The sequence below is a fragment of the Corvus kubaryi genome, unplaced genomic scaffold, assembly GCF_017639235.1.
Source record: "Corvus kubaryi isolate FWS band 111438036 unplaced genomic scaffold, C.kubaryi_AGA036_p1.0 66, whole genome shotgun sequence".
In the NCBI taxonomy this organism is placed as follows: domain Eukaryota; kingdom Metazoa; phylum Chordata; class Aves; order Passeriformes; family Corvidae; genus Corvus; species Corvus kubaryi.
Genome location: NW_024582054.1, coordinates 20356241 through 20382875, shown reverse-complemented (window position 1 = coordinate 20382875; position 26635 = coordinate 20356241). Strand labels below are relative to the sequence as shown.

The 26635-nt window shown below is 37.8% G+C and overlaps 1 protein-coding gene across 2 annotated transcripts in view; it reads left to right on the top strand.

Annotated features, from left to right (window-relative positions):
* The first annotated feature begins 364 nt into the window (after positions 1-364).
* Positions 365-26635, top strand: part of PPP4R3A (protein phosphatase 4 regulatory subunit 3A) — a 41780-nt gene continuing 15509 nt past the window's right edge. The window contains exons 1-6 of one of the 2 annotated variants that reach the window (XM_042047301.1): positions 365-1501; positions 8794-8849; positions 16830-16894; positions 17779-17839; positions 18248-18346; positions 20743-21360. In XM_042047301.1, coding sequence (XP_041903235.1) covers positions 1360-1501; positions 8794-8849; positions 16830-16894; positions 17779-17839; positions 18248-18346; positions 20743-21360 — 1041 coding nt within the window. In that variant the 5' untranslated portion in view covers positions 365-1359. The remainder of the gene's footprint in view (positions 1502-8793; positions 8850-16829; positions 16895-17778; positions 17840-18247; positions 18347-20742; positions 21361-26635) is intronic. The other variant, XM_042047300.1, reaches the window with a different exon arrangement.

Below are 26635 nucleotides of genomic sequence, written 5' to 3'. Positions count from 1 at the left end.
CTGTCAAACATATGCTCAGATGTTGGCAGCAGTGGCAGAAGCAGAGCCTCGACAGCTTCTATTTGTTATGGGAATTGTTTGATCCCATCTACGACTGCGGAGATCCAACAGACATTGAACCAAAAGCTGTTTAACTTTGGGATCACTCGGCGAGGTGTGACACGAGAGAAAAAAAAAAGAAAGAAAGAAAAAAAAAACCCACAAAGCCGGGGGCCGCCGGCGCCTCCCCCAGGCCCACGGTAGCGGCGCGGGCACAGCCACACGCGCGTCCCCCGCGCGGAGCCGCTGGCTCTTTAAATGCCGGCGGGCGGCCCGTGCCGCCGCTGGCTGGGAGACCCCGCGCCTCCAGTGAGAGGTGAAACCAAGATGGCGGCCGCGCAGTGACTGAGGCGGAGCCGGGGCCGGAGGGAGCCGGGCCGCACCAGCCGCTGCCGCTCGCCCCCTCCCTCCGCAGGGCATAGCGTTTCTCTGCCGGCTGGGCCGCCGAGCGCCTGGAAGCGCAGCCACGTCGCAGGGCGCGCTGGGGAGTCGGGACTGAGCCGCCGCAGCACCGGGAGGAGGAGGAGGAGGAGGAAGAACAACATGGCGGCGGAGTTAGGCTGGGAGTGAAGCCGCCGCCTGCGACCGGAGCCCATGGGGAAGACGGGGCGCTGAGCTCGGCTGGGCATTCACCCCGTCCCGGGACGGGCAGTGTCCGCAGGCCCCGGGCAGCCCCGGCGGGAAGGAGGGCGGCTCCTTGGAGCCCCGCGCTGACGGACGGCGAGCGAGGGGCTTCGGGCCTGGGCAGCTGCTGCACAATAGAGCCGGGCTACAGGCCGGGGCGAGCGGCCCCTCTCCCGCCTGCCTCCCTTCCTCGGCTTCCCTCCGGCCTTACCAGCCTCCCCCCTGTTTTCCTCGGCAGGGCTCCGGCTTCCAGGAACGCCTGCTCCTGTCACGCTGGGCCGGCTGCTGTCCGCCGCGGCTTTCACTACCGTGGATCCCCTTCTCCTCTGGGATCCCTTCTTCACCGCCTCTCCTGCCCGCCCTTCGCCCTGCAAAGAGCCTCTTTCCTCTCTGCGGCTCTCCCTGCCTAGGCTTACTCGCCTTTTGTGCAGCGTCTGACTGTACCTGAAGGAGCAGCTCCCCTTTTCACATCTTCACCTCGTTTCCCCCTCTTCCCAAATTCTCTGTTATCCTCGATAATGAGGATTCTATTGGGGCACTGAAGAGGAGTACGAAGAGTTTGCTTGGCGTGCCCGTGTGGGGCTGCTCCCTTCTTTCCCGCTCCCCTCCCCTGAGGGGGGCCTGGCCCCCGACCAGCCTTTTGCTCCTCCAGCGATTGCAAGCCAGAGTGGTGGCTGCGGTGTGGCAGGCGGCAGGATGACGGACACCCGGCGGAGGGTGAAGGTGTACACGCTAAATGAGGACCGCCAGTGGGATGATCGAGGCACGGGGCATGTGTCCTCTTGCTACGTGGAGAGGCTCAAGGGCATGTCCCTGCTAGTCAGGGCAGAGAGTGATGGTAAGTGTGTACGGCTGAAGGTGCAGTCTTTCCTCTGCCTACCCAGAAAGGGAACTGGGTGTAGCTTTGTGTCTGTTGCCTTAATGTTTTGCTGCGTAATTCAAGTGGTATTCCTAAAAGCAAGTAGTCACTAACCCGGGTTCATTCGTGCTAGGCAAAGTGAAAAATAGAAGATTGCCATCAAGTGCAAGCATAATAGGCACTTGGTTCATACTGAATACAGAGTGTTGCTTGCAAAATGCGTTCAGATCTGGTCGTAAATCTTGCATGGGTTTGGATATCTAGTGGTCTAGTTTCAGAACTGATCACTGGATGTTTCTGGAAGCGATCCCCTCATGAAAGTTGTTGTTCAAAACTTAGATCTTAGTTTGTAGTATTTGTTTTTAGGAAGTCGTTGGATGGCTAACACCCTGCTTTTTCCACCTGCTCTTTTCTTTGGTAGCTTTTAGAATTATGTAAGGCGTTATAACAGCTATCAACAGTTTTCAGATACAGTTATGGTAGTAAAGACAATACAATGGACAGAACAGCATTTTCAGAGATGCTTTTTTTTTTTTTTTTTTTTAATGTAATGAGACTTCTCAGTCCTTCAGCAGTTCTAGGTCTTCCTGAAAATAAATTTAAAATGATAGATTATTCTTTCACGTTTTCTGGCAATGTATGTCAGTAGTATAAGTTGAGCAGTAATATCTAGCCCTGTAGCTACATGTTTGGGCTAGTCTTGGCTGTTGGTTAAGTGACTTCATGACTGCTGTGATCAGAGATTTTAAAATGCGTACTTTACAATATCAAGCTTGTACCATTTTGTTTTTAAAGTCTGTCAGTGCATGACTTACTACTTCATTAGATGTATAGCTACTGTATATAGTGACTTGTAGATCTAGTTGTAGCTTGTGGCTGTCAACTGACCTTGTAATTTTATTTATTAAGCTTTTTTATTGTAGGAAGTAGGATGAACAGCAACTTGAGAATCATTAATCCTTACTTTTTGAGAAAGTTCTGACAAACTGTGCAATATGTAACCTCCACAGCAAAGCTCGTAAACTGATATGGAGGAATCAGTCATCTAGATTGGATTTTGGTAATTGAGCTTCTGATAAGTCCCCAGAGAGATCTTGTAGTTTCTTGATTATACTTTAAAAGGTTAAACTGATACCTGATTTTTATTTATTTTACAGTGAGGAAGATGCATTTAAACCTTGAGCAGCTTCATAGTGCAAGAGAAAACATTTAAAACGGAAATAGATTTAGTTTAATTTCAACATGAGAAGGGAATTAAAAAGCTATCACCAAATTTTTAGACTAATTTTTACAGTATGTTTTGTCGTAGATACTGTCCTGGCTGCCTACATGGCTATGGGGGTCATGTTTAAAAACTGTTATGTTTCCTATACATGAAAAGTTTTCCGATTTTTTTTTTAAATTTGTTTTAGAAAAGAAATCAAAAGAACTGCAGTTCCTAACCTGCTTGTGAAGAAATAGATCATTCATACTAAAATCCATTTATTAACTTGCAGTGGGATATGTGTGCTTCAGACTGATTAGAACCTGAGTTGGACTTTTGTTGCCAGCTCACCTGTAAATGAGCATCTATAAGAAGGAAGATAGAAATTGGTATAAAAACTAAAATTAAGTCATCGCTTTGTGTTGCATAGCTAAGATACTCTAATCAAAGCAGAACTGTCTCAAACTTACTAATTGCACCTAATACACAGATGTTTATTTAGTAGGATGCACACTTTAGACCTCTCTCAAACGGCATACTTCGTACTTCGAAGTATTGAGTAATATACAGAGTTAAAGTTCTTAATATAGTAGGTAGTATCATTCCTGGATAAATGTGCACTCTATTAATAGCTAGTTTTTCTAACTTGCTTGTGTAAACACCTCATAAAATTTGATTTATATTTTGTTTACTCCCAGTGTCTATTGTTTGTGGGCTAATTTTGAAGGGAAATAGTCATTTTTACATGTGAGCAAATTATTTGGAAAAAGGTAATGCCATACCTGGGTTTTATATGCTGTGCAATTTGTGTTTCCTTGCATGCTTTAACTAAATGAAGTAGTTGACTGTGATTTTTAACTTTTTCCCAGTTATCAAGGACATACAAGTAGTAGGAATGGACCTGTACACCATTTGCCTCCCTGTTTCCATTGCATTTTTGTATTGTCTTTCTTTGTCAGCTCCTCCTCTTTCCACAATGAAACTTCTTCCTTCCTGCATTTCTAAACCAGCTTTTCCTAGCCTTTGAGCTGAGATTCATCCTGTGCACACTGGCATGTTCTTACTGATTTACTCCAGGAAGCTGACAGAAAACCTCGGGATCTGCCTGAAGGTGCAGGCTCCATTTCCTGAGTGGAGGAGGTCGTGGGGATGTGAGCAGTAGTTCCTGATGTGTGTGGGAAATTCCCACTCCTGTTAAAGGACCAGTTTGGCTATGCACAGATCAACAGCAGAATTACCAGTGGTTTCTTTGGCTGACCACGTGGGCTAAGCACATAGTTCAATCTTAGGATTTTGCAGCTGTGACTTGGTGTAGTAGGCTGCTTTACAAGTGGTTGAGATTTTATAGCACAGGGTGTTCAGATAAGGGAAATACAATCAGTATGCCATGTCCAAGGTAAGCTGTCATTTGGAATTGGAGGAATAAGAAGTCAAGAAAAGGGATTTTTTTATCTGTAGGAGTGGTTTTTTGACTTGTGCTGGTGTTTAACCAGAAGTTAAAAGAAAATAATTTAGAGCAGATAAGTGATTTGTGTTGCTAGCTGAATGTCTAAATGTTCCCAGGCACTGAACTGTTAAGAGTCATTGGCAGACAATTTGGAGACAATTTTAGAACAGAAATACCATGAACTGCTTTCATATCAGGTATATTATGCTTTGAAGCATGAAGTTGTAATTTTTTTACACTTTAATAGCTATTCACTTTTTATTTTAAACCCTGAAAAGTTTCTCTGTGTGATTCCTAGTTGCAGTGTATTCTACTTGAATTGCAGAGCAATAGTGAAATCTTTTCTTACAAATTATCGCCTTCCATGTGAGTTTCTGTGTGCAATCAGAAGCCTTTAATTTCTTACCCATTTCTGACGTGGTATTTTAGGTTGCTGTGGCCTGTCTTGTTCTTAAAAGGTCTTTGTGCTTCTTGGGGTTTACTGCATGGTTTCAGATCGCCTTCTTTTTGTTCTGAGCCCAGATGACTGAAGTGACCTCTAAAGTTAATGTTTCTGTTCAAGTAATTTGTGTGAATTTGAAGGCTTAAATCTTTAATTAAAACTTACTGGTCTTGTATCTAAACTTTTTGACAAGCCAAAGTTAACCCCTCCATTGCAGGCCATATTTGCAAGCTGTGTTTTAGGAACTCTTACAATTTTCATTCAGAAGTTGTAGTTTGCTGCTTCTGAAGTCTGTATGTTAATAACTTCTGCCACAGGGCAAGCACCTATCCTTGCTGTTTCTGTAGTGCAGGTATCAGTAAACCTGTACATCTAGCAGAAGGCTTAGACAAAATTTGGCTTAAGTTTGTTTTACCTTGTTCAAACTCAAAGGACTGATTTTGTTGGCTTGTTTTTAGGAAAGCAGCACAGTATTTATCTTAGATCAAAATGAAAAAAAGCATGGGGGAGGATGAATTGGGGGGGGGTTTGTTTCTTTTCTCCTGGTTCTCCCCTTTCCTTAATATTTGGGTTTGACCCTCCAAAAGTGTCTTATACTCAGGAATAGTTTCTTGCAATTGTAGAACATTTTCTTGTGCCTTGGTTTGAGCCATTTCTTGAGTTTTTGAGGATTAGTTTCTGTGATTAGGTTGCAGCAGAGCTGATCGCCCACTTAAACCTCTGTGTGCATCTTGCAAGAAACAGCTCTTGAATTGAAACTTTCATTTAAATGTAAACATGTTTATTCTGGTGAGGGCTAATGAGCAGCACTATTTTTTTTCTTTTGAGGAAGACTCCATATAACAGTTTGGTGGGAGAGGAGCAGTGTTCCAGATTACCTGGTCTCTTCCATATGCATATTTGTAAACAAATCTACAAATTTGCTGTTTAAGACTGTTCAATTGGGATATTTGATGTCTCTAAATATAATTGAAAATCTGTATGTAATCTCTTTTGAGCAAGTCTTTCCCTATACACACATTTCTTCTGCAGCACAGAATGGTGTTTTCTACTAACAAAACCCCCAGCTGTGCTGTATTGCATTACAGTGGAAGGTAACAGAATTCTGCAAATCAGTTTTCTTTTTTATTGGTGGTTTCAGATGTTATTTTTTAGCACCAGTGTTTTGCAGTTACCTTTACAAATTCATTCAAGGCTGCAATTTTAAAAATAAGTAGATCTGCATGATTTTGGAGCACTTACTAAAAACATAGCTTGTATTAAGGTGAGTTTTCAGGTCTTACCTAACTTTGAATAGAGTCATTGGGTCAATGAAGATGAAATTTTGTTGGTGTATTTTTATGAAGTAGACTGGATAGTCTTAGCATTTTCTAGGATAGTACCAATGGAAAAATACCTACATAGAAAGTAATGCTTATGACAAAAGCATCTCAAACAAGTGATAATGACCTTGAATGGAAAAGGTGTTTATTTGTGGTGTGTTATATCTCTGGAACCTTTTTCTAAAGACTGTATCTGTGTTTCAGACATCTGTTACTACTGCCTAGTTTACACGTGCAATAGCAAAGACTTAACATTGCCTCCTACCAGGAAGGGGCTTGATCCTATAAAACTTAGGGTATGAAATAAACTCATTGAACTAACTAGTAGAATAGTCACTGATTTTTGACTTGTTGAACCCTTTTTGGGGAACTTATTGCACAAATAAAGCATCATATTCTCCAGAAGGATGGATTTGGGGCAGTTACTAGTCATAGAGCACAATTTACCCTTCAGTATGTTTCTACCTCCAGATCAATATTTTTCTAGTTATTGTCCCAAATGGTGAGGAATAAGTTGAATCATGTAGTAGTGAGAAGCAATTCAAACCTTACAAAGCTTGGTGTCTTTCCTGCAAGCATCAGGTTTAGTAGAGAAGTAATGCTCTTTTTTGATAAGTCTAGTAAAGAAGTGATTCTCTAGTGTCTGCTTCTAGCTTGGAAGATGAAGTGTCTGCATTCAATTGTTTCAATTTTTTAAAATAGTATTTTGTCAAATGGCATTCAAGTTATGTATGATATTCTTCTAATGTTGGGATTTACATCTCTGTATGTCTGTGTTCAGCCATTGAAATACGATGTTGAAATTATCAATTACTTTTGATTCTTAGAAGATTGCAATTCATACTTGCTGGTATTAAATATTTCTAGACATTAAAGACTTTCTAGAAGTTAGTCAGCTAATTTAATAGCACAAGTAATATTCTAAAACTTCATGTAGTAGAAGCTGGGATTTTGAAAGCATGACTGACTGTGTAGCTGATGATTGTAATGGAAAAGGAAATGCTGGTTTTAGATGTTCATTAGGCAAACCCAAAATTCAAAGCTTGAGAGTATGGCCAAAGTATGAGCAATATATTGGATTCATTGGTAAACCTCATCTTAAATGTTTTCATTCTCTGTCCTGCTCTATGGTTTGTGATTATTTTTTTCTTTAGTTATGTGGTTACACTTAAGCAAATAAGCTGCTTTGGTAAAAGAGCTTGTGCAAGTTAGAAAACTGGAAAAACTCAAAAAAACCTGAATAGTGTTTTTGGGCTTGAGGCAAGAGAGCTTTTTCTTTGTGTCTTGTTTTCCCTTGAGGGGTATTTATTTCAGTTTTGTTGTTGAATTGTATCTGAGCCTGTAAACAACTTTTACTCCAAGAGCAGTTGAGACAGAGTGATAGCTTCTCAAGCCAACTTCATTAGTGAAGGCTGCCTCTTGTAGAACAACAGACTTAAAAATTAGGAACCAGCAGCCTTTGCAGGTACATTAATTTAAAAAAAATACTTAATTGTAAGTATAAGTAAGCTTACTTATAGTAAGCTAATGGATATAAAAACCATTGGTAAAGCTTCTGAATTCATTAAGTAGTAACCTTTCTTATCAGACAACAGAATGTTCTGATACTTAGGTAATTCTTTAATGATACACCAGTCTTACGGCAAGGGAAGTTTTGTGATCATCTTCTTCTTCCACATCCCCCAGCCTAATATCTTCATCAGTGTCAGACAGAGGGACTGAGTGCACTCTCAGCAGTTTTGCAGATGACACCAAGCTGCAGTGGTATGGTTGACATGCCCAAGGGATAGGATACCATCCACATGGACCTGCACAAGCTTGAGAAGTGAGCCGTTGTGAACCTCATGAGGTGCAAGTGCTGCACCTGGGTCAGGGCAGCCCCTGGTATCAGTCCAGGCTAGGGGATGAACAGATGGAGAGCAGCCCATATTCTAGCAGTATGTTTGCCTTAGAACTATAGTGATGAAACTGAGAAGTTAACACTTCTCTTAAAGAATGTTTGGACTTTTCTTAAAGAATAAATTTAAACAGGTAAGTGAATGGAGAATGCCACTTTAAAGGGGTGCTTGCAACCTTATGTTTTAGTTATATGATTGACAATGCGAGTTAATTTATCAGTATTTCTTCATGTAAGCTGAGTGAAGCTCTGCAGATATGTAAATTTAAGTCCCACTCTAGCATTAGTGCAGCTGAGTAGCAAGGTGGATGAGGGAAGTGATTGGTCCAAGAATAAAATCAGTTTTAAGGGTTGTTTTTGCATAGATCAACCCTTCAGATCATTTAAATGTGACAAAATAACGCTAACACGCAAAAAGAAGGGAAAGAAGACACAGACATGAGAATGGAATTGCTGTTCTGTGTCTTACATCAGTAAAACCTGCTGTGAAACCACTGTTCCTGAGTTTATTGTGTGAAGTTTTTTGGTATTAGCAGTCACAGTGGTTGCTGCTCTAAGCATTAGTTTCTAGATATGCTTCCCAGGAAAAGAAGTGTTTTAGCTAACCTTTAAGAACAAATACCACATGATTACAAATTTCACACAAAACAACCATAGATAATCTCTGGAGTGCAGTTGTGATGCTTTTGGTGTGCTGACCTGCAGACTTTATCATCTCTAAAAGATTTTCTGTGGAAAAGTCATTACTCAGAATAAGAAAGGTTTAAAATTCAGTCCTCAGAGCACTCTTAATTATTCTGTACTGGGTGAACAATATCTCTGAGGGACAAATGAAATATCAAGCTCAAGTATAGGGGTTAAGAGACTTATTGTTGCTTGAAGAAAGAGTGATCAGAAAATTCATGTGGAGATTAAAATTTTAGTGCATATGTGAATAAGTGGAACTTTTTTTTTTCTAGGCTCTCTTCTTTTGGAGTCCAAAATTAACCCGAACACTGCGTACCAGAAGCAACAGGTAAACATACTTTTCTTTTCCTCATGTTTAAAGGCAGATTCTTTAACAATATTCAAGCAACAGTGTAGCAAATAATTTTTTACCTCTATTGCAAGTGATGTTTTATGTTCTTGTGCCAAAAATAGGCGAAGTAGTGTGCACCATTTTCGTGCATTACATGATCATGTGTTATTTCTCTGCATTTTTGGTGAAGTTACACAGTTAAATTGCACTCTGTTTTGTACCAGAAGTTTCTTTGGAAGAGACAGGCAAAACATAGTTGTGAAAATCACAAAGTAGCTGAAGTTCCTGAGGGTTATAGTATCTGAAACTTAGTATCATCTGGCTTTTTTCTTCTTTATATTTCAGGTGCTATAATTTTAAATATATTTTTATTCAAGGGAAGACTAGAAGGCTTTAAAGCTATTTACATATTAACCTTTGTTTGTCTTTTACTTGGAAGGTGGGTATGGGTTACTACTGTTCCAAAGCATTCTGTATGCATAAAAGCAGCTTCTCACCTTTAGTTTGCATCTTGCTTCAATTATTTAAGCCATATATTGTGAGCCCCTAAAGAATGCTCATGAGATGGGTGAGAAGTGAACTGTGTGGGATTTGTACTTTATTTGCTGCCCTTAGAGGTTTAAAAATGCTGAACCAGATTGTATTTTGTTGCCTGTTTGGTCAGCTCAGACTTGTTAAAATCTTCTCAGGTATAGTTAGTGTATTAAAACACTCTTCAGTCTTTTAGCTTTAATAGTTTATTACAGGCATGGACATACTGTTGTTTTGTTCACAGGTAGTCCCAGTAGTTGTGTAACTGCAGCTGTTTGTAGAACCGTATTTTAAACTGAATGGGGAGAACCCAGTATGGGTTAAAAATACCCTTCCTTGAAAAATTTAACCCATGTCTGTCTCTTGATAGAATTCATAATGCACTGTATAAGCAGCCCATACTGAACAACTGACAAGGCCAGTGTGGGTCTGGAGAATCAATTCCAGGGAGTGAGAAAGGACAAGACCAGCAAAAATGCTAAGCAGACTTAAGTTTTAGCTGTAATCCTGACTAGCTTGAGGTCATGGTTCTATGATACAGTAACTTGAGCTTTAAAACTCCTGAAGTGACACTGAATATTTCTCAGCTCTATGGCTTAAAGTGCTGATCTGGTGTGAACTTGCTTTGCTGGGTTAAATTTGTTCAAAGAGCATTGAGGGGTGAGTTTTGTATCAATAGGCTGTGTGCCAGATCAGACATGAAACCTACTTCAAGTAGGCATAAAATTGCAAGATTGGTGCAAACCACCACACATGCCTGTCAGTGGTGGTTTTCCTACAGCATTTCCTACTCTGGGCCAGACATGTATTGTAATCTAGTGCTGCATAAATCATACTGGTCATTGTGAAAATATGGCTAGAGAAATAAAAATATTAAACATGAATCTGTCCCGTTAGAATAGCACTGTACATTCTCTGTTCTGGAGAAGGAAAAGTGCTGTTTTTAAAGCTTTCAAATGCTGTGTAGACAGAAATTTTTATTTGCAGGTGGATTGTTAATATTATTTAAGCAAACCAGTTTCTAATATAGGTTGAATATGGGGCTCCACTCCAAGCCTTAGAAATACCAAATGTTTCTTGGTGTGTGTATTAAATCTGCTTTGTAGCCTGTTTTCTTTCATGTGAGGCCTACTTATCCTTTCCCTTAGTAAACGGCAAGTTCAGAGTTTAAACCTGATTCCATATGAGCTAAGCTTGGAGCTTAGCAGCTAAAAGAAAGAGTAGGTTTTTTTTCCAGCTCTGCTCCTAGAACTCTGAACGGCTTAAACTTACTAAGCCACAAGAAAATCAACTTGGTACTTTAAATCCCTCTTCAAAAACTGGTAACTCTTTATGTTGGCAGAAATTTCAAGCCACCTTATGCAAGATGCATTTGTGGAACTGAGATGGAAGAGTGAGTGAGATCTTTCTTTTTGACTGCAGAAGGCCACTTAGGTCACCTCACTACTAGTGAAATGGCAGCCCAAGGTAGAAGACTTGCTTTTGAGCTTGCCTGCTGTTGTTAGTTGCACTTAAAAAATTTCAAGAAAAATCTCCCAGAAATCTAAGACTTAAAACTTCAAAGTAGCTGTGTAATGTTATGATCTTACCGGGCTTTTATCTCAGAATTTTGTTGTGAGGGTGAACCTCCATGCTATTTTAAGGGGTACATAGCAGCACATCTGTTTCTGCTGTGGCACAGCATGTAGCTTGTGAGCACTTTGAATATCTAATGGAATAAATAGATGAGTTCTGGCCTTCATCTAGGCTGACATGAGGCTTGTAAGAAGAAACAATTTTTTATTGGACCAACTGAAACTATTTGTGGTTGGAAGCAAGGAGAAATAATGTGTACTGAGTTCTTGGGGAAACTTGCTATGCCAGTTGCTTTGGATCTTTCAACAAAAGAAGCCTATAGATACATTTGTGATAAACAGTGAAGTCTTTCCACTGGTGAAAAAACCTTCTACCTATGCTGCTCTATTACTGCCATTGTGAAACAGATGGTCTCGTTAATTGTTGATGCCACAAATTATGCAATCTCATGGTATACATATGTGTATTTTAATAACTGCATAGTTTAGATAATTATTTATCAAAATACTAGCATGAAGACCTGAGTACAAATTTGCCTTGCTGCCTTTTTTGCCTTGGTGTGTAAAACATTCATGGAAACTAAAAACAAACAAAAACAACTGACCCACCAAAAAAACCCCAACAAAAACTATACCTGTGAAGCTGAGCTTGCAGTATGATTTTGTCCCAGTTCATACATCAACCTGAGATACTTCAGTTTGCACAGTCTAGTTCCCAGACTTACCTGCCATCTGGAGCTTTGAAATAATTTATTAAGGCATGAAATTCATAAGACAGTCTCTTAACTACCTTTTCAGTAGTCAAATAAATTAGTCTGTCACAATGAAGGGTAGTCTTCTGCTGTGTTTAAAAAGAGAGATAGGTCTGTGTATCTGATTCTGCAACACAGAATTACAGTGGAAGTGTTTTGATGCTCTGAACCATGTACTTCCTGGCAAACTCATCACTACTTATACTAGAACTAGAAGAAAGGAAGCCATATGAGGAAAAACAGCTAGAAAGAAAACAACTTGAGAAACTAATGTCCTGTGGCTCAAAAAAAGGACTTAATATTTCTTATGTTAAGGTACTACTTGTAGGCAGAAACTTCTTCTGAAAAGGCAAAATGTGCACAGTACAGCCACATGAGCACCTGATTTGTATTCTTGTTTACAGCTTTATGTTAAGTTTTGTTGGTGTTTTTATTTTAAAATGTTACAATAATAGTCCCATAACTTTGCCATGGAGTTAGTATACTGGATTTAGTTACTGGGTAAGTAGCATACACCTTAAAAGCAAATTTTGTTTAGTAGGTGGAATTTAATTACACAAGGCATTGCTGGGTCACACATGGAATACTTAGTTTTTCTCTTCTGGTATTGGTTGTTTTCTTAATATTCTAGTAAAGGTAGAAGGTATTTTAGTTGTGGGTTGGAGGGGGTTAAGGCATTAAAACTTTAGAATGTTAATGACAAAGATGCTGTCCTTAAACAAGTGATCCTTATTCAGAAAAGGGATAATTGCACTAGTATATTAGGACAACACATGTCTTCCTATGCAGCCTAAAGGATTAGAAAAACCTTCTATACACATAGCATTTATCTAGGGAGAAACCTGATACAGGTGTGGACTGGCATATAGCTTTTCAGTGTATTTTGGCAATGCTTTAAAAATAGAACAGTAAAGACTTGTATCCTCAGCTTTTTTAGATGCATCCATGTGTATCCTGTGAAGCAGTGATGAAGTATGTATTGCATCCCTTTCTGTGCCTGATACAAGGAAGATTTGAGTTGCTTACAGCTTCCACCTACAGAGTCTTGCTTCTGCACTAGAGGTGTCTTGTGTCCTTTGCTTTTGCAGTCTCTTTTTGAGTTCCTCAGAAAAATAAAAACTTAAATTCATCCAGAGTACTATCTACTAGCTATGTAACTTGAAGGTGGCCATCCTCGAATAATGGAGAGCAGACTTACTAATAAAAAAGCCAAGTTTTGAAAAGATCCAAAAAGGCACTGACAGAATGCTCAGAGAAGATGAACTTCATACCCTTGCTGTCATGACAAGCAAGTCAACAGTGAAACTGTTTCAATAAAATTTCTGCATATTGTAGCAAAGATAGTAAGGAAAAGTGTATGGCTTTGTGGGGTGAGGGAATAAACAAGGGGAAGGGTGAGCTGCTCTTGGGTTTGGGGTGGGCCGGTTCATCTATTTTAAATTAACATACATTTTTTTTCCTTCATGTCTCTTTTCCTGTGTATTCTGATTTTTCTGCTGTTGCTGAGTATGGCCCGTGAGTCAAGGTTCTGCTGCAGAACTAATAAACTGATTTTATTCCATGGGATTCATGGGAATGCAGCTATGAAATCACTAACTAAAAAGCTGTATTTGATTTTTGAGCTTTCGTAGAAGCTAGTAGAACACAATCTGAGTATGCCTTTGGCATGTTAATCAGTTTTTTGAATAAATTGTTAGCACATAATCAGGTTCTAGGTGAAAAAGTACATGAAAAGTACATGCGGAATTGAAACTTTATATCACGTTACTTGGGTGGGTTTTTTTAGCTTGAAGATTCTGCCACAACCTACCACAATACTGTATATTTAACTTAAGAAGTCTGGGTAGTTCGAGTAATTTATTTCATAAAGAGAAACCTGAAATTATGAGGCAGTATTTTTGATTGTAAATATTTAGATAGCAAGGTGCTGAAAGGTGGCTTGGCATGTCCAGGGAAGTGTCTCTAAACAATATAAGGGCTTAGATAAGGAACTAGCAATCAGGCAGTCCAAGAGGGGAAGAAACAGCCTGGCTATGTTGAACCTTGTGTGGGCCAGGAAAGTGTCATAGGCCTGAACCATGTGAGGGCCAATAGGAAGAGATTAATTTGCTTTTTTAAGGCTGAAAGCAAGAATTTATGAAAGACTTACCTAATTTAAGGGGTCACTACTTCTTGAGTATAGCCTAAATCTCATAGGGATGATGCTAAGAGAATGTTTTGGAGCTACAGAGAAGACTCATGTTCTCCCTGGGCATGAACAGTAGTGAGAGTCCACTGTCAAACAGTAATGTAACAGTTTTGTTAATTTAATCACATTAGGAAGGAAATCGTAGCAGAATCAAATATAAAGTACTAGTTGCTCTTAAGTTCTTCATGATGAAATCCCAGAGCTTGCTTTGGAGATTGTGTGAGTGCTGTACAACACTGAAAGCTGACTTGCTAATCAGCTTTCTAGTAGTTAAATAAAACTGATTTAATGTCTAATGAAAGTTGATCTTTAGTGAGTGCTATGGTGAGAACTTTAGACTGATAGTATGTATCAAAACTTTTTACTCCTGAGGAAAGTCAGAAACGTTTTGGCAATAGTTTCAAAAAATGAACAGTCGTAGGGTAGATACTAAACCCTGTCCTTCTCAAGTGCAGTTGCCTCTGTTTCCTGAGTTAAACTATTGCAGGTTAGCTGCTGAGACATGAGGCCTCAAATAAAACTGTAGTACACAGTAGTGCTTCTGGAGAACCTCTAACCACAGCTTGCTTCATGAGGGCTTGATGCAGCCAGCAGTGGGAGAAGCAGCACAGGAATCCCCCATTCTGTTACAAATTTTTGCCTCAGACTCTGCCCTTATAAGGACTAGAGTGTACAAAGCTATCCTCCACTTGTGGAAATGATTGATACCTCTTTATGGGAATGTTAAGTACCTAGGTCTCCTAAAATGAGGCCATACTCAGAACTTTTCATTAAATTTTAAAATTCCTCATTTTATCTGCACAATCATAATGAGCACTATTATAACACAAAACAAATTCATGTAAATGGTCCTAAGGAGACAGCAAATTTTGTATGGGCTAAGATAGTGATGACACATCCAACTGGCACTACTGTCAAAATATTTTTTTTGCAAAGCAGCAAATGATTTTTCAATCTTTGAATAAGATCATGAACTCTACGTAAATACCTCCTAATTATCATCCTATTTTAAAAAGATCTTGTCAAGAACTGTGATGCATCTTAAAAATATGAGGAGCTAGAATGCTGAGATTCTTGCAGAGAACTCAGTGTAAGATCCTTCAATGATAAAACCATTGCCCAGGTTTGTGACAGTTCACACACTGTAGCTGTGATTTAATACTGCTGTTTTACATTTTAATTGTTTAACAATGAGCTAGATAAGAACAAATTTTAGATGTTCTAATTATCCCATCCAGTTCCTTGTGTAGATGCTGATATTTTGTATGAAATGCAACAACAAAGCACATGCCTTTGATCCAGCTGAACCAGAACTGCTATTATGAATCAAATAAAATTGAAGATTTAATCCTCATCAAGGTGTAATGTGCAAGACTTATCTCCCTACCTCTCTACCCAATAGCCACTATTACTAAGCATATTTACCCTTACTCCTGTTTTCTCTTTGGAGGAGGCATTCTTAAGAAATTTCAGTTGCTTTCTGGAGTTTCAAGAAGTAGTGTTTGACATTTGGAAGCAACAGATACTCCTATTCCATAGTTGAGAGATCCAGAGTAGTTACTGGACTCAGCTTACACTGAGGAAATGTTAGATCAAGCATATAGAAAGGTTTCTTTCAATAAAATAAACAGAAAGTAGAAAGTAGAGTGTTATTGATGTGTTCTTCTATCTTTAATTCCATCTAGAATTTCCTTCAGTCGTTTCTTCATACATGTATAAGTCTTGTACTGTTATTTTTGATGATTATAAGCTTTGTGGGATTAACAAAATGAAATTATAGTCACAAGTGCCTGCATTTAACAGTGAATTTCAACTTAGACAAAACTGTATATTATGCAACAGAGTGAAGTGCTTTTTGTTTCATGTTCTCTTTTTAAAAGCCCTTTGATGCAGGAAAAGTTGTACAAACAAATACAGTTTACTAAAGATCCAGAGAGTAGCAATTGATAGATTTCTGTTGAGGAACCATAATACAAAACGTTTCTGTGATAAGACAACAGATACTAATAATTTTAAATTTTAATGCTGGCAATTGGCAAACACTTTTCTAATATTGATAAAACAAACTGGAAGATTATTGTTCTGCTGTTCACATTATTTCTTTTATCAATTTTTTGTTTTGTTTTCCAAAGAAGAAATAACTAAAACCCAGAATGCACAGAGGTGTGAACTTCTGTAGATGATCTTGTTAAAGGGAAAAATTGCTATGCTATGGCCGAATACACTTCTCTACATCTGTGACTGTAGTTTTCAAAAGCAGGTTTAACTTTCTGTCTTCTCTTTCATTTTTCTCTGCCTGCCTTCCTTCCTCTGTCTTGATCCATTGCTGGATGTTATTCAGAGACTTAGAGCTTTTGTTTATTAAACAGTTAATGTAAATAACACTGTCCTTGCTTGTGTTCTTCTAGTCATTTCCCCATTTGTTAGTTATGTTGTTTATCAAGAAGAAAATACATTTTGGTCTTCTGGAAATGACTCGTTTAGAAATCTAACTACTTTTACCTGAATGGAAATGTAATTAGATGGGAATGTTGCAAGTTCTGCTAGGGTCTACTTAAAATGTGGTGCTAGGGTTGTTTGGGGTTTTTAAATTAAAGAAGCACTACTCAGCATGAACCTAAGGATAGAAAGGCCTTGAAAATTACTGCAGTAGAAATACAGTTGCAGAGATAAATGTATTAGAATTTGAACCTGATACTTACATTTAATACTGCAGTAAGGTGCATACTATTTTTAAAAGATGGTAAACAAAAAAAAATTTTTTGGGGGACCTTCACTTTTCAGATTTTTGTAAACTGATTTTTCTTGCTCTATTGGAGTCAGCAGTACCAGGTGCTGTCAATCTGTTATTACCAGAGTATTTGCTCCATGACCTGTCTTTTAGAGAATAAACTATTAATTATGATTTTTTTCTTCCTTTTGTATTTTGGAGGTGGTCTTCCTAAATCCCTTTCTTCTGTGTACCACCTCTTCCTCAACCCTTTGGAAAAGGAAAAGGTAAACTATTTGCCATTTACAAGGTAAAGCCGTTAGTGCCTCTGAAGCAGTATAGCTGCTCTGGTAATGGCAAATTGATTATATTGTATTCCTTAACAATCCTGTTGGAGCTGGCTGATTTGTGCTGTTTAGATTATAGTTTAGTTTAAGGTGTTTTCTAGTAAGTGCATATCAAAATCTAAATGTAAGGTTTCTCTTTATTGTCAGTGTTCATTACAGTATTGCTATAAGCAAAATCTGTACTTAATGAAGTAAGAATTCTGTATGTTATGTATGAGTAGAAAAATTCTCATGTCTCTTGTCCTAGTGAGTAAATGCATGGTTTAGCACTTGGCTGAAATAATGTGGTTTCATGGAGCTATATGTATTTACTGTGGCTATATTTCAGCTGTTACAGGAAGACAAAAGACTAATGATAAAACTTGATTCAATACATATAAACAATGCTGATTTTATTTTCTTCTTTTACTAATTTAGTTTTTTATGTAGTTATTCTAAGAGTTACTTAGCAGACTCTCTGTCAACTACTTGATCAAATACCTTATCAGTGTGTGAAATTGCTGTTAGCAGCATCAGCTTCCACTTTCATGTATTGGTTTTGCATGCAGTTTGAGGGCTCTGATAAACTTATGAAGTATTCTAGTAAGCAGATGAGAGCTTCAGTGTCTGGGTAGCCAACATAGCTAAGCATGGTTTCAAATAATTTCTAGAAATCTAGGGCAAAACTTCCTTCCAGAGTTGTAGTTTGGAATAAATAAAACTCATGTGTGATTCAGTGTAGCGGGTAGGTGTAGTCCCAGGCAGTCAACTGTGCTGTTTCTCTTCTTCAGAGTTTGTAGCCATCTTGGGGCTACCGTTTAAACAGCTGTTCTGTGCATTAGCAGAGTGTCTTCTGGGGCCTACAAAAATGAAAAAATGTATTGTAACTTTGATCCTACAGAAAAAGTGCAGTTTTTTGTGGTCCGGTGGAAACGTTAAAAAAAACTCCTAACATAAACCCCCACAAAACCTGTTGCTTTTGTTACAGTATTTTATTAAAGAATATGTTGAGGTGCAAGTGCATTTTTTTCTAGATCAACCTTTTTGAGATTTACAATATTATGGTCACATAAAGTAAGAACATATGTTTCTGGAACTTCTTTTTTCTGATTTATGCAGAAATGTTTTTAATCCTAAGAATCTCAGAACATACAAAAATTTTATGGAGTGTGATGGTTGCATTTGTATTGTAATACTATCCTGTCATAATTAGGTGTCAGGGTGTTCTTATTTTAAAATTTTACTCTTTAAATACTATTGAGGTTTGTAAGATCTGAAATATATTGCCTGAAAATACTCTCCCTCTCTTTAAAGGATACCTTGATTGTGTGGTCTGAAGCTGAAAATTATGATTTGGCACTTAGCTTTCAAGAAAAAGCAGGATGTGATGAAATATGGGAAAAAATTTGTCAGGTAAGTTTGATAAATGTAAGATGGAGACAACCTAATTTATCTTAATGTTTGTGTTCAAAAGTTTTAGGCTGTTCTGAGAGGTGAATTTGAGCAACAGTAGATAGAAAGTAAAAACTGCCATTTTAGCCAGCTCTCCCAAATTTTGCATTTTTAAAATTTGGAAACTTTCTCATTCCTCCAGAAATTTAATACAAACCTAATCTATGTTTTGGGTACTTTTTTGGAGCATTTTCAGGTCTTTCTGCTTAACATAACTTTTTAGCACTATTTTTGCCCAAGGAAGTGTTACTCAAAATGAGTGCTTAAAAAGTAGCATAACAATTGATGTCATAATTAACTTTTTTCTAGTTGGCCATAAGGGAAAAGATTACCTATCTAAGTTTTATTGTAGAGAGAAGAATGTATGTGAGTTCTTAGTGAGTTTTAAAATGTATTTCTTATAGTATATACCGTAAAATGTAACTTTATATATGGTATATGTAATAAAACCGTATTTTATTTACATTTCTCTTTCTACATTTCTCATTCTTCTGTTTCAGGTGAGGGGAATGTTGAGTTTCTCTCAGAACTTCTTTCCATGTAAATGTTTCCAGGCTATGAAAGATCGATCTGATAGCAGGAGATCACTCTTTCCCTGTATTATCACTTTAAAGATAATGTTTTAAGAAATCAAACAATTTATATGTAGCATGTATATATTTTAACATATGTTTTACCACTACAACCAGATGATTGTATAGTCACTGAATCAGTGTTGTTTGTGGATAATATTTGTTGGCGTATTAACTATTGACCCAAAAGAGTTTAATCAATGTATTCACTGATGTTAGTCCACTTTACCAGTTCTTGTTTGGTTTTTTTATTCCCTTCAAAGCATTACAACTTCTCTTAATTCTGTGCTACATTGTGTGGGATTTCTCTAAATTATCCTAAATCTCTCTCTGCACTCTCTTTCTGTTCTTAACAAGCATTTAGCTCTCCCCACTCTGTGTTTTGAAGTTTGTTCTTAGTGATTTCAGAAATAAAGCAAAAGAAACCTGGTTTCACAATTACATGCATATAGATTACTCCTTTTTTTAAGAATGATTCTTTTCAGCACTTTACCACTTATGTAAATTAAGTACAGAAATATTTCCAAGAACCTTAGCAGTCGATGGCCCAAAAGCTGGGGACAGAAACAAAGTGGAGAAGAGGGGAAGTTTTGTTCTTAGGAAACACCCAGAGAGGAAGCCCAGCTTCCTCACCCTCATGTAAAGATCTAATATTTTTGTAGGAAACCAGTGTCTTTACATCCTGTTTTGAGGCTGTGCTGTTGTATTTGTGTCTAGTTTACTTTATAGATCTTAAGCTTCCTCAGTCATTAAAACTTCTTCTAAAAGGAAAGCTTTGATATCCTTTATAGAGAAAGTGGTTGCTGCTGTATAAGCAGAACAATACGTGGGGTTTAGCAGCATTCGAAGTATAGGCTTGCTGTTAGAAATGAAGCATTGTTTCTCCCAGGTGTTTTTTGCCGATATTCAAGATTAAAAAGAACAGCACCTTCTACTGTTCTGCACAGCAGTGCCTCTCTGAATTTGACACATCAGACTCCAGGCAGATGCTAAAATTAAGATGTCATTAAAGCTGATACACTCTGGTACCCAAGCATCTGTGTGTTTTTTTACTAATTCATATTTTCCACAGTTTCCTCATATCTCTGGAGAGATCTTTGCAAGTCCTGTGCATTATTTTTCTGATGGTCAGTTTTCCACTATTCTTTTGTCAGTGTTGGTTTGAGCTTTTTTGTTCTTAAGAGGAGATTCTCCATCTCTGTTGAGTATTTAGGAAGTGCACAGTAATGGATTTTGACTTGCAGCTCTCCAGGACTGAAAACAACAGATAAATTAGCAAGACTGGCCTCTCTCCTCTGTTTGAGGTAGTGGAAGCTTTGAAAAGCATCAAGAGCAGTTAATAGCCTATAGATAAATGTTTAAACTACCACTAGAATAGTACTGATTTGCATTTGAAAATCTGTCTGCAGAGAATAAAGACTGGAAACAAACAGCTTAGTTCAGTAGTCTATTAAGAAGTTGCTGTCCATATTAATAATTGCAACTTCCTGGTTTTATTTGAAGTACTCAGAAAATGTAGGTTTTTCCTTATTCTTCCTCCTGTTTTTAGAAAATAAATAAAGTTAAATGTCTAATGTAGAAACAGTTCTTTAAAGCTTTCTATTTGAAGAAGTCTTCTCATTATCTCTGTTATTTTCCAAACCAGCTGTGCTCAGTGTCAGACTAGATTAGCATTTCTATTTTGCCCATACAAACAAAAAGTGTGATACTTAAATGGTATTTTTTAAAAAGCATTCAAGTAGCAGTAAAATTAAACTCCACTTTTTGACACATCTTATTTTGCAGGTTCAAGGCAAAGACCCTTCTGTCGATATTACTCAGGATCTTGTTGATGAATCTGAGGAGGAACGCTTTGATGATATGTCATCACCAGGTCTAGAATTGCCATCCTGTGAACTCAGCCGACTAGAAGAAATCGCAGAACTTGTGGCATCTTCACTGCCTTCACCGTTACGTCGTGAAAAACTTGCACTAGCACTGGAAAATGAGGGTTATATTAAGAAGCTCTTAGAAATTTTTCATGTGTGCGAAGACTTGGAGAACATTGAAGGACTACACCACTTATACGAAATTATTAAAGGAATTTTCCTTTTGAACAGAACTGCACTTTTTGAAGTCATGTTTTCCGAGGAATGTATCATGGACGTAATTGGATGCCTAGAATATGATCCGTCTTTATCACAGTCACGGAAACACAGGGAATTTCTGACTAAGACAGCAAAATTTAAAGAGGTGATACCTATATCTGATCCAGAGCTGAAACAAAAAATACATCAGACATACAGAGTACAGTATATTCAAGATATGGTCCTACCCACTCCCTCAGTTTTTGAGGAAAATATGCTATCAACACTTCATTCTTTCATCTTTTTTAATAAAGTGGAAATAGTTGGCATGTTACAGGTAAGTTTCAAAAATTCATAGTCTCTTACTTGCGCTTGGGCAAAGAAAGTTGGGTAAATACTCCTGGAAAGATTGAGGTGCTATGGTGGAACCTTCACTTCTGTGATTCTGTAAGTGATTGTGGAGTGTGACAGAAAAGGCATGGATTTGAGTACTGAGTTGTCAAATACAGGTTTTTTAATTTCTGGGTTTGGACTAGATTCTCTGTAACCGATTTAAATTGAGCAAACATATGTGGAATATTGAATAAGGTTCTTTGGAATGAATAGTACTGTTTTCACTTGGAATCTTTGATTTTAATGGAAGTTTCGAGGGTTAGTTTTTCTTTTTTATTTTGGGACTCTTTAGTCACTAGACGTAGGGATATCTTTTGTCACATTACTATGAAAAAGATTACTTTGCCTAAATTTCACAATATAATCTCCTACCACGATGTAGCTGTTGCTAATTTCGAAGTAAATTAAATTAGCTGTTTGGAAAGTACAGATTAAGAACATAAGACTGCTTTAGGTGCTTGAATGTTTTCTTAGTTTGTCTTAATAAGTCCCTAAATAATGCTTCTTGGAATTACCAGTTTTTCATTAAGTATGTCTTACTGCAAATGTAAAGAGATTATTTGATACTTTACATAGCTTACCAATGTCTTAGATGTTCTGCACCAACCCATGAACTTCCTGAACGGTGTTAGAAGTGGGTGGCACATCTCAGTAAGGGGAGCTTTCTAAAGCTTTCAGCTAACTCAGCAGGGTGTTACAGCACATGTATTTTGGTTTGTAGAAATTAATTATCGTTATCTTATTTCTCCCAGAGTTTAAAAAATGAATAGTCAGTGTGTTTGTAGGGGCTGTCTGATCTGGAGAAATGGACCAAGTGTTAGATGTTACTGATTGGTTTAACCTTATTTATCTTCAGTTTGACTCTCAGGATGTACCCTGTATAATTTCATGGAAAACATAGCAAAAGAGAGTGAAAATTCCTTTTGCAAACTCATAGAGCAAATAATTGTCAAAACTAGGCCTCACAACTTTTCATCCATTGCACTCAGTTATCAGAATACTGGTATTACTTAATCCACTCTATCGGAGCTTTAATCTGTCAGGTGAAACACCTGGGCCATCTTCAGTAGTACTAGGCCCCAGCTTGTGCCCAGGTGAACCCAGCTGTTCATGTCTGTATGTGTGTCACTGATAAACAAAGTCACAGTTGCTTATCTGAAACAGTTAGAAGGCCTTAATCATTTTGGAGTTGCCAATTTGAAGAAGTTTACAAGTCTGACTTTGAGAGAATGTTGGTGAGGATCAAGTTAAGGGATCTCAACTGGAGCATTCAGTATGACTATTGTCTCAAAAATGTCTTGCCCTCTTTGCAACAGTTGCTAAAAGCAAATTTCTGAAGATGATACATTTTGACTTGAGGAGTAGGAGGGGAAGAATTATTCAGGAGTCTTGGTTACAGTGGCTGATTCTGAGAGGGGTCTTGAGAAACTGGGTGAGAAAAAAAGGGCCTGATCCTGCAAAATAATTAAGGGTGTGTTTGCCAGACATCCCAAGATAATTTTATTGAGGACTAGTGACTGATGAGTTTCCTTTTTTTGTCTCTTACAACTTGTGTTAGGTTAATGGATGTAGAGCAGGTTTAGGTTAGTATACCAAGGTTTAGTATGGTTGCCAGACTTGTTAGTTGCAGTTTACAGTTGAAATAAAGGCTCAGATCTGATTTTGATTTGTTGTGTGACAGCAGATTTTTTAACCTTACCTTCACTTCTGTTGCTGTTCTCTATGGTTGGGAATAAAGTATACTTCATGTATGTTGGAGCCAGAAGAATTAACATTGCATTTCAAAGTTAGATAAACATTTCGAATTGTTGAAGTGCTTTCCACGGCTTTGAGGAGCCCAGAATGATAGCACACAAGAAAGATAATACATCCTGTGCTATATTGCATTTCCTAGTAGTTTCACAGTACAGCTCTCTAGCAAGGACGGAGAACTCCCTGAATTTATAAGTAAAAATCTGTTGGAATTCATTTGACGTTGTTGATCAATTTTTGGTTTTGAGGGAATTAAAAAATACTCACAAATTATGTGTCCGTTGCATTTCTAAGAGTTTAAAAGGTTTGACTGACTGATTGATTTTTCAAGTTCTTGCAGTGTAGCTCTAACCCAAGGTTTCAGCCTACTTACCTGGTATTTATTTATTCATTGATTCATAGAGCAATAGGTCAGGTTGCACTTTTTGAAAATCTCTGCACTCTAGTTTCATTTCAGCCCCCCATTCCTATAGTCTGTGTATAAAATGTATGATGCTATTGCTTCCCATTTCTTTAAGCAGAATAAATAATGCTCTGAGAACTGACCTAAAATACTCCTTTTGTTGTTTTCACTTCTATAACTAATTCCTAAGGGCTTTCTTCCATTTGTGTGTGGTTTAACATGCATTCCTGTAGCTGGTATCACAATACTTTGGGTGTGTGGAGGGGGTGTTACTTCATGAAGAATGTATAGTTCTCTGTAGTTCCTGCCATTCATTATTTTAGATCTTCTGAGATCTTGGTACTCACTAACCTTACATGTTTACTTAAGAAGTGGTTTCTTTTAGAAGTCATTATTAATTGAAAAGACTCTGGGATGCTTCGTGGTAGTTTATTGGAAGCCATGGATGAGATCTCAGGTTCTTAGCTGATGCATGATAAAGGTTGTTAATGCCTTTGCTGTTGACTTTAGGTTGTCTCTCTTGGACCATTGAGGATGTGAAAAAAGAGATCTCTTCTTGGAAAGTTTCACTTGGCAGAATAAAAGTAGACTCCCTGAGTAGCTGATATCCCATGACATACTGCAACTCTTATGTATACAACTGAGTTGTTGGGTATTCTGTTCTTTTCTCTCTCTCTCTGGCTGTAAAGGAAAGGAAAAGAAAAACTGTTACCTCCATCATGGAAAAACAGTGAGCTGTAACAAGGCCTTTCCATGTCAGGCTGTGTATTAACCAAAGTGGCACCTTACAGTAGTCTCATCTCAATTAACTCAGCCAGACTTCAGTTTCAGAGAAGTGACTAGAAGTTTGTACAAGACTGTACAGATTGTGTCTTAGGCTTTTTGACAGGCTGAGTGACTTTACTAAAAACTACCACTGTGTTTTATTTAAGGCATTTATGGTCAAGATAGGCCATTTACAGTCATTAAAGGTCACTGACATTTAAAGTCAGTTTTTAGTTATAATTAATGAATATTGTAAATGAGAATATGCTGATTCTTCAGAGGTCTGGCTTTATTAGAGAGATTTTGTATGTGTTTAAAAAAAATAAATTCTGTAGTCACAGAAGATATTTGCTTCCATGATTTTGCTTTCTTTGGTAGGCAAATAATTGTTGCCCTTCTGTGCTAAAACCAAAAACAGAAAATAGGTAACCTTTGGCATTAGGGTTATGAATCATATTCTTCCCTCCTTCTTCATGAAGGTTAGCTTTCCCATAAGCTTTATAAAAATGTGCTTACATTGATAGGCTTTTCTGAGAACTGGAGGTTAGTTTGTGATTTGATTTTATAAGATTGGTCAATTTAAGTGAGCATGTCACCATCCCACTAAACTGGATACTGTTGTTGCATGATGAATAGTAAAGCCATGAAAGCAGTATTTCCAGCCTGCAGAATTAACTGCTGTGAAAATCTACTCAATTACAGGTTTTTTTCATTCACAGTGTGTAAGATATGAGAGAGGTGTTTATAACATTTTTTTGCAATTTCAGCCCCTCCTAATATGCTCTTACTGCTTGGGGTCCAACCTGTTCTAGTCTTGAGATGTCATAGCCACCAAGAATCCTTGCTGAAACATGGAGTTCGCCAAGTTTTGAGAGTGGGGGTGGGACAGGTAAGTGGTGTTTCTTGCTTTATATGACGCTCTTTTGCAATTTAAAAAAATACATACTAATGTTCACACTGGAGGCCACCAGTTCTTTCCCTTCATATTATTAACTAGTTCATAAAAAAAAAAGTTGCAAAACTGCGCCATAGAGTGAGCAAACACTATTTCCTTCTGTTCTCTCCCCCTTTTCTCATTGGTGTGCTCTTTTTGCCAGCAAGATGATGTGATGTTTTTATCTTCCAGAATAAAGAATATTGTTAGGATTACTTTTGGGTATGTGCATGTAGACTTCAGGGTCTTTAGTTTTCAGAGAAGGAGAAAAGTGGACATAAGTTAAAATAATTTTTGTGCCTGGTAGAGCAGTGATCAGATGTATTATTGCACTGGTAAATCAGAATTTTTAAATACAAAAATCATATTACTGGTAGTCCCTATATCTCTTTCCAAGAGCTAAAAAATTGCAGGCATTTAGGTACATCTGTATATTTTACTGTATTTATGTGTAACAATAGGCAGATTTTAATTTTTGAAAGTGGTTTTACAGGTAGTTGCTTATTCTAAACAGAGTCCTGTGAATGCAAACATAATTATCTGTAGTTGTTTTAGAGGAAGAATTGTGTTAGTGCATGTTGGTAGTTTTGCCCAAATCCAGTCTTCTTTCTCATAGTAGTTGGCTCAGGAATAACTGGGGATTTACTTCCAGCAAAATTCACCTTGCAGTGAAGTGTAAAAGGATACTGCTTTCTGGGGGAAATAAATGACTTGGTGAAAGACATTTGTGAGTGGTGCATGCTCATGATTTTTGGGATTAACTTCTTCATTGTAGAAAATTATTTTCCACGTGTACAGAAACTACAGAAGTGATTTGGTGGATCCTCACTACTCTTCCAGCATGTCGATTCACGTGGAAGTAATGCATGATGAAGGCATGTGTGGAAAGGCAGTCCGATATGAAGGAGATTTTAAACTAAGAAATCTTCTGTGTGGTAGCAGGAAGGAATGTGTGTTTGAAGTGGTATTTATCTGTTTGCTAGTAACATTTCATGAAAATTTCACTTTATGGGCTAAAATACTGTTTCTGCCCAAAATGAATATGAAGGTGGAATTTAGGATGGAATGTGTGCTCTCTTTCCAGTTTAGGTGGTGTTGAGTTTCTTGGATGTTTGTTTTTTGAGAAAAGTAGGGTTTATGTCATTTATCTGTAATCACAGACACAAAAGTATCTGATAACTGAATGTTAATTACTAGAGAGGCCTGGTTTTCAAGAATCCTTTTTTAAGTGCCTTTTGGGAGGAGGAGGACTACTTTGAAAGTTGAATCACAAATGTAAATAGTGTCCTTTTTTGTGATCCTACCTTACCTGTGGGTTTTCTTGTTTTTAAAGTCATAAATGATTGAGTGAGTAGTTGGCCTGGC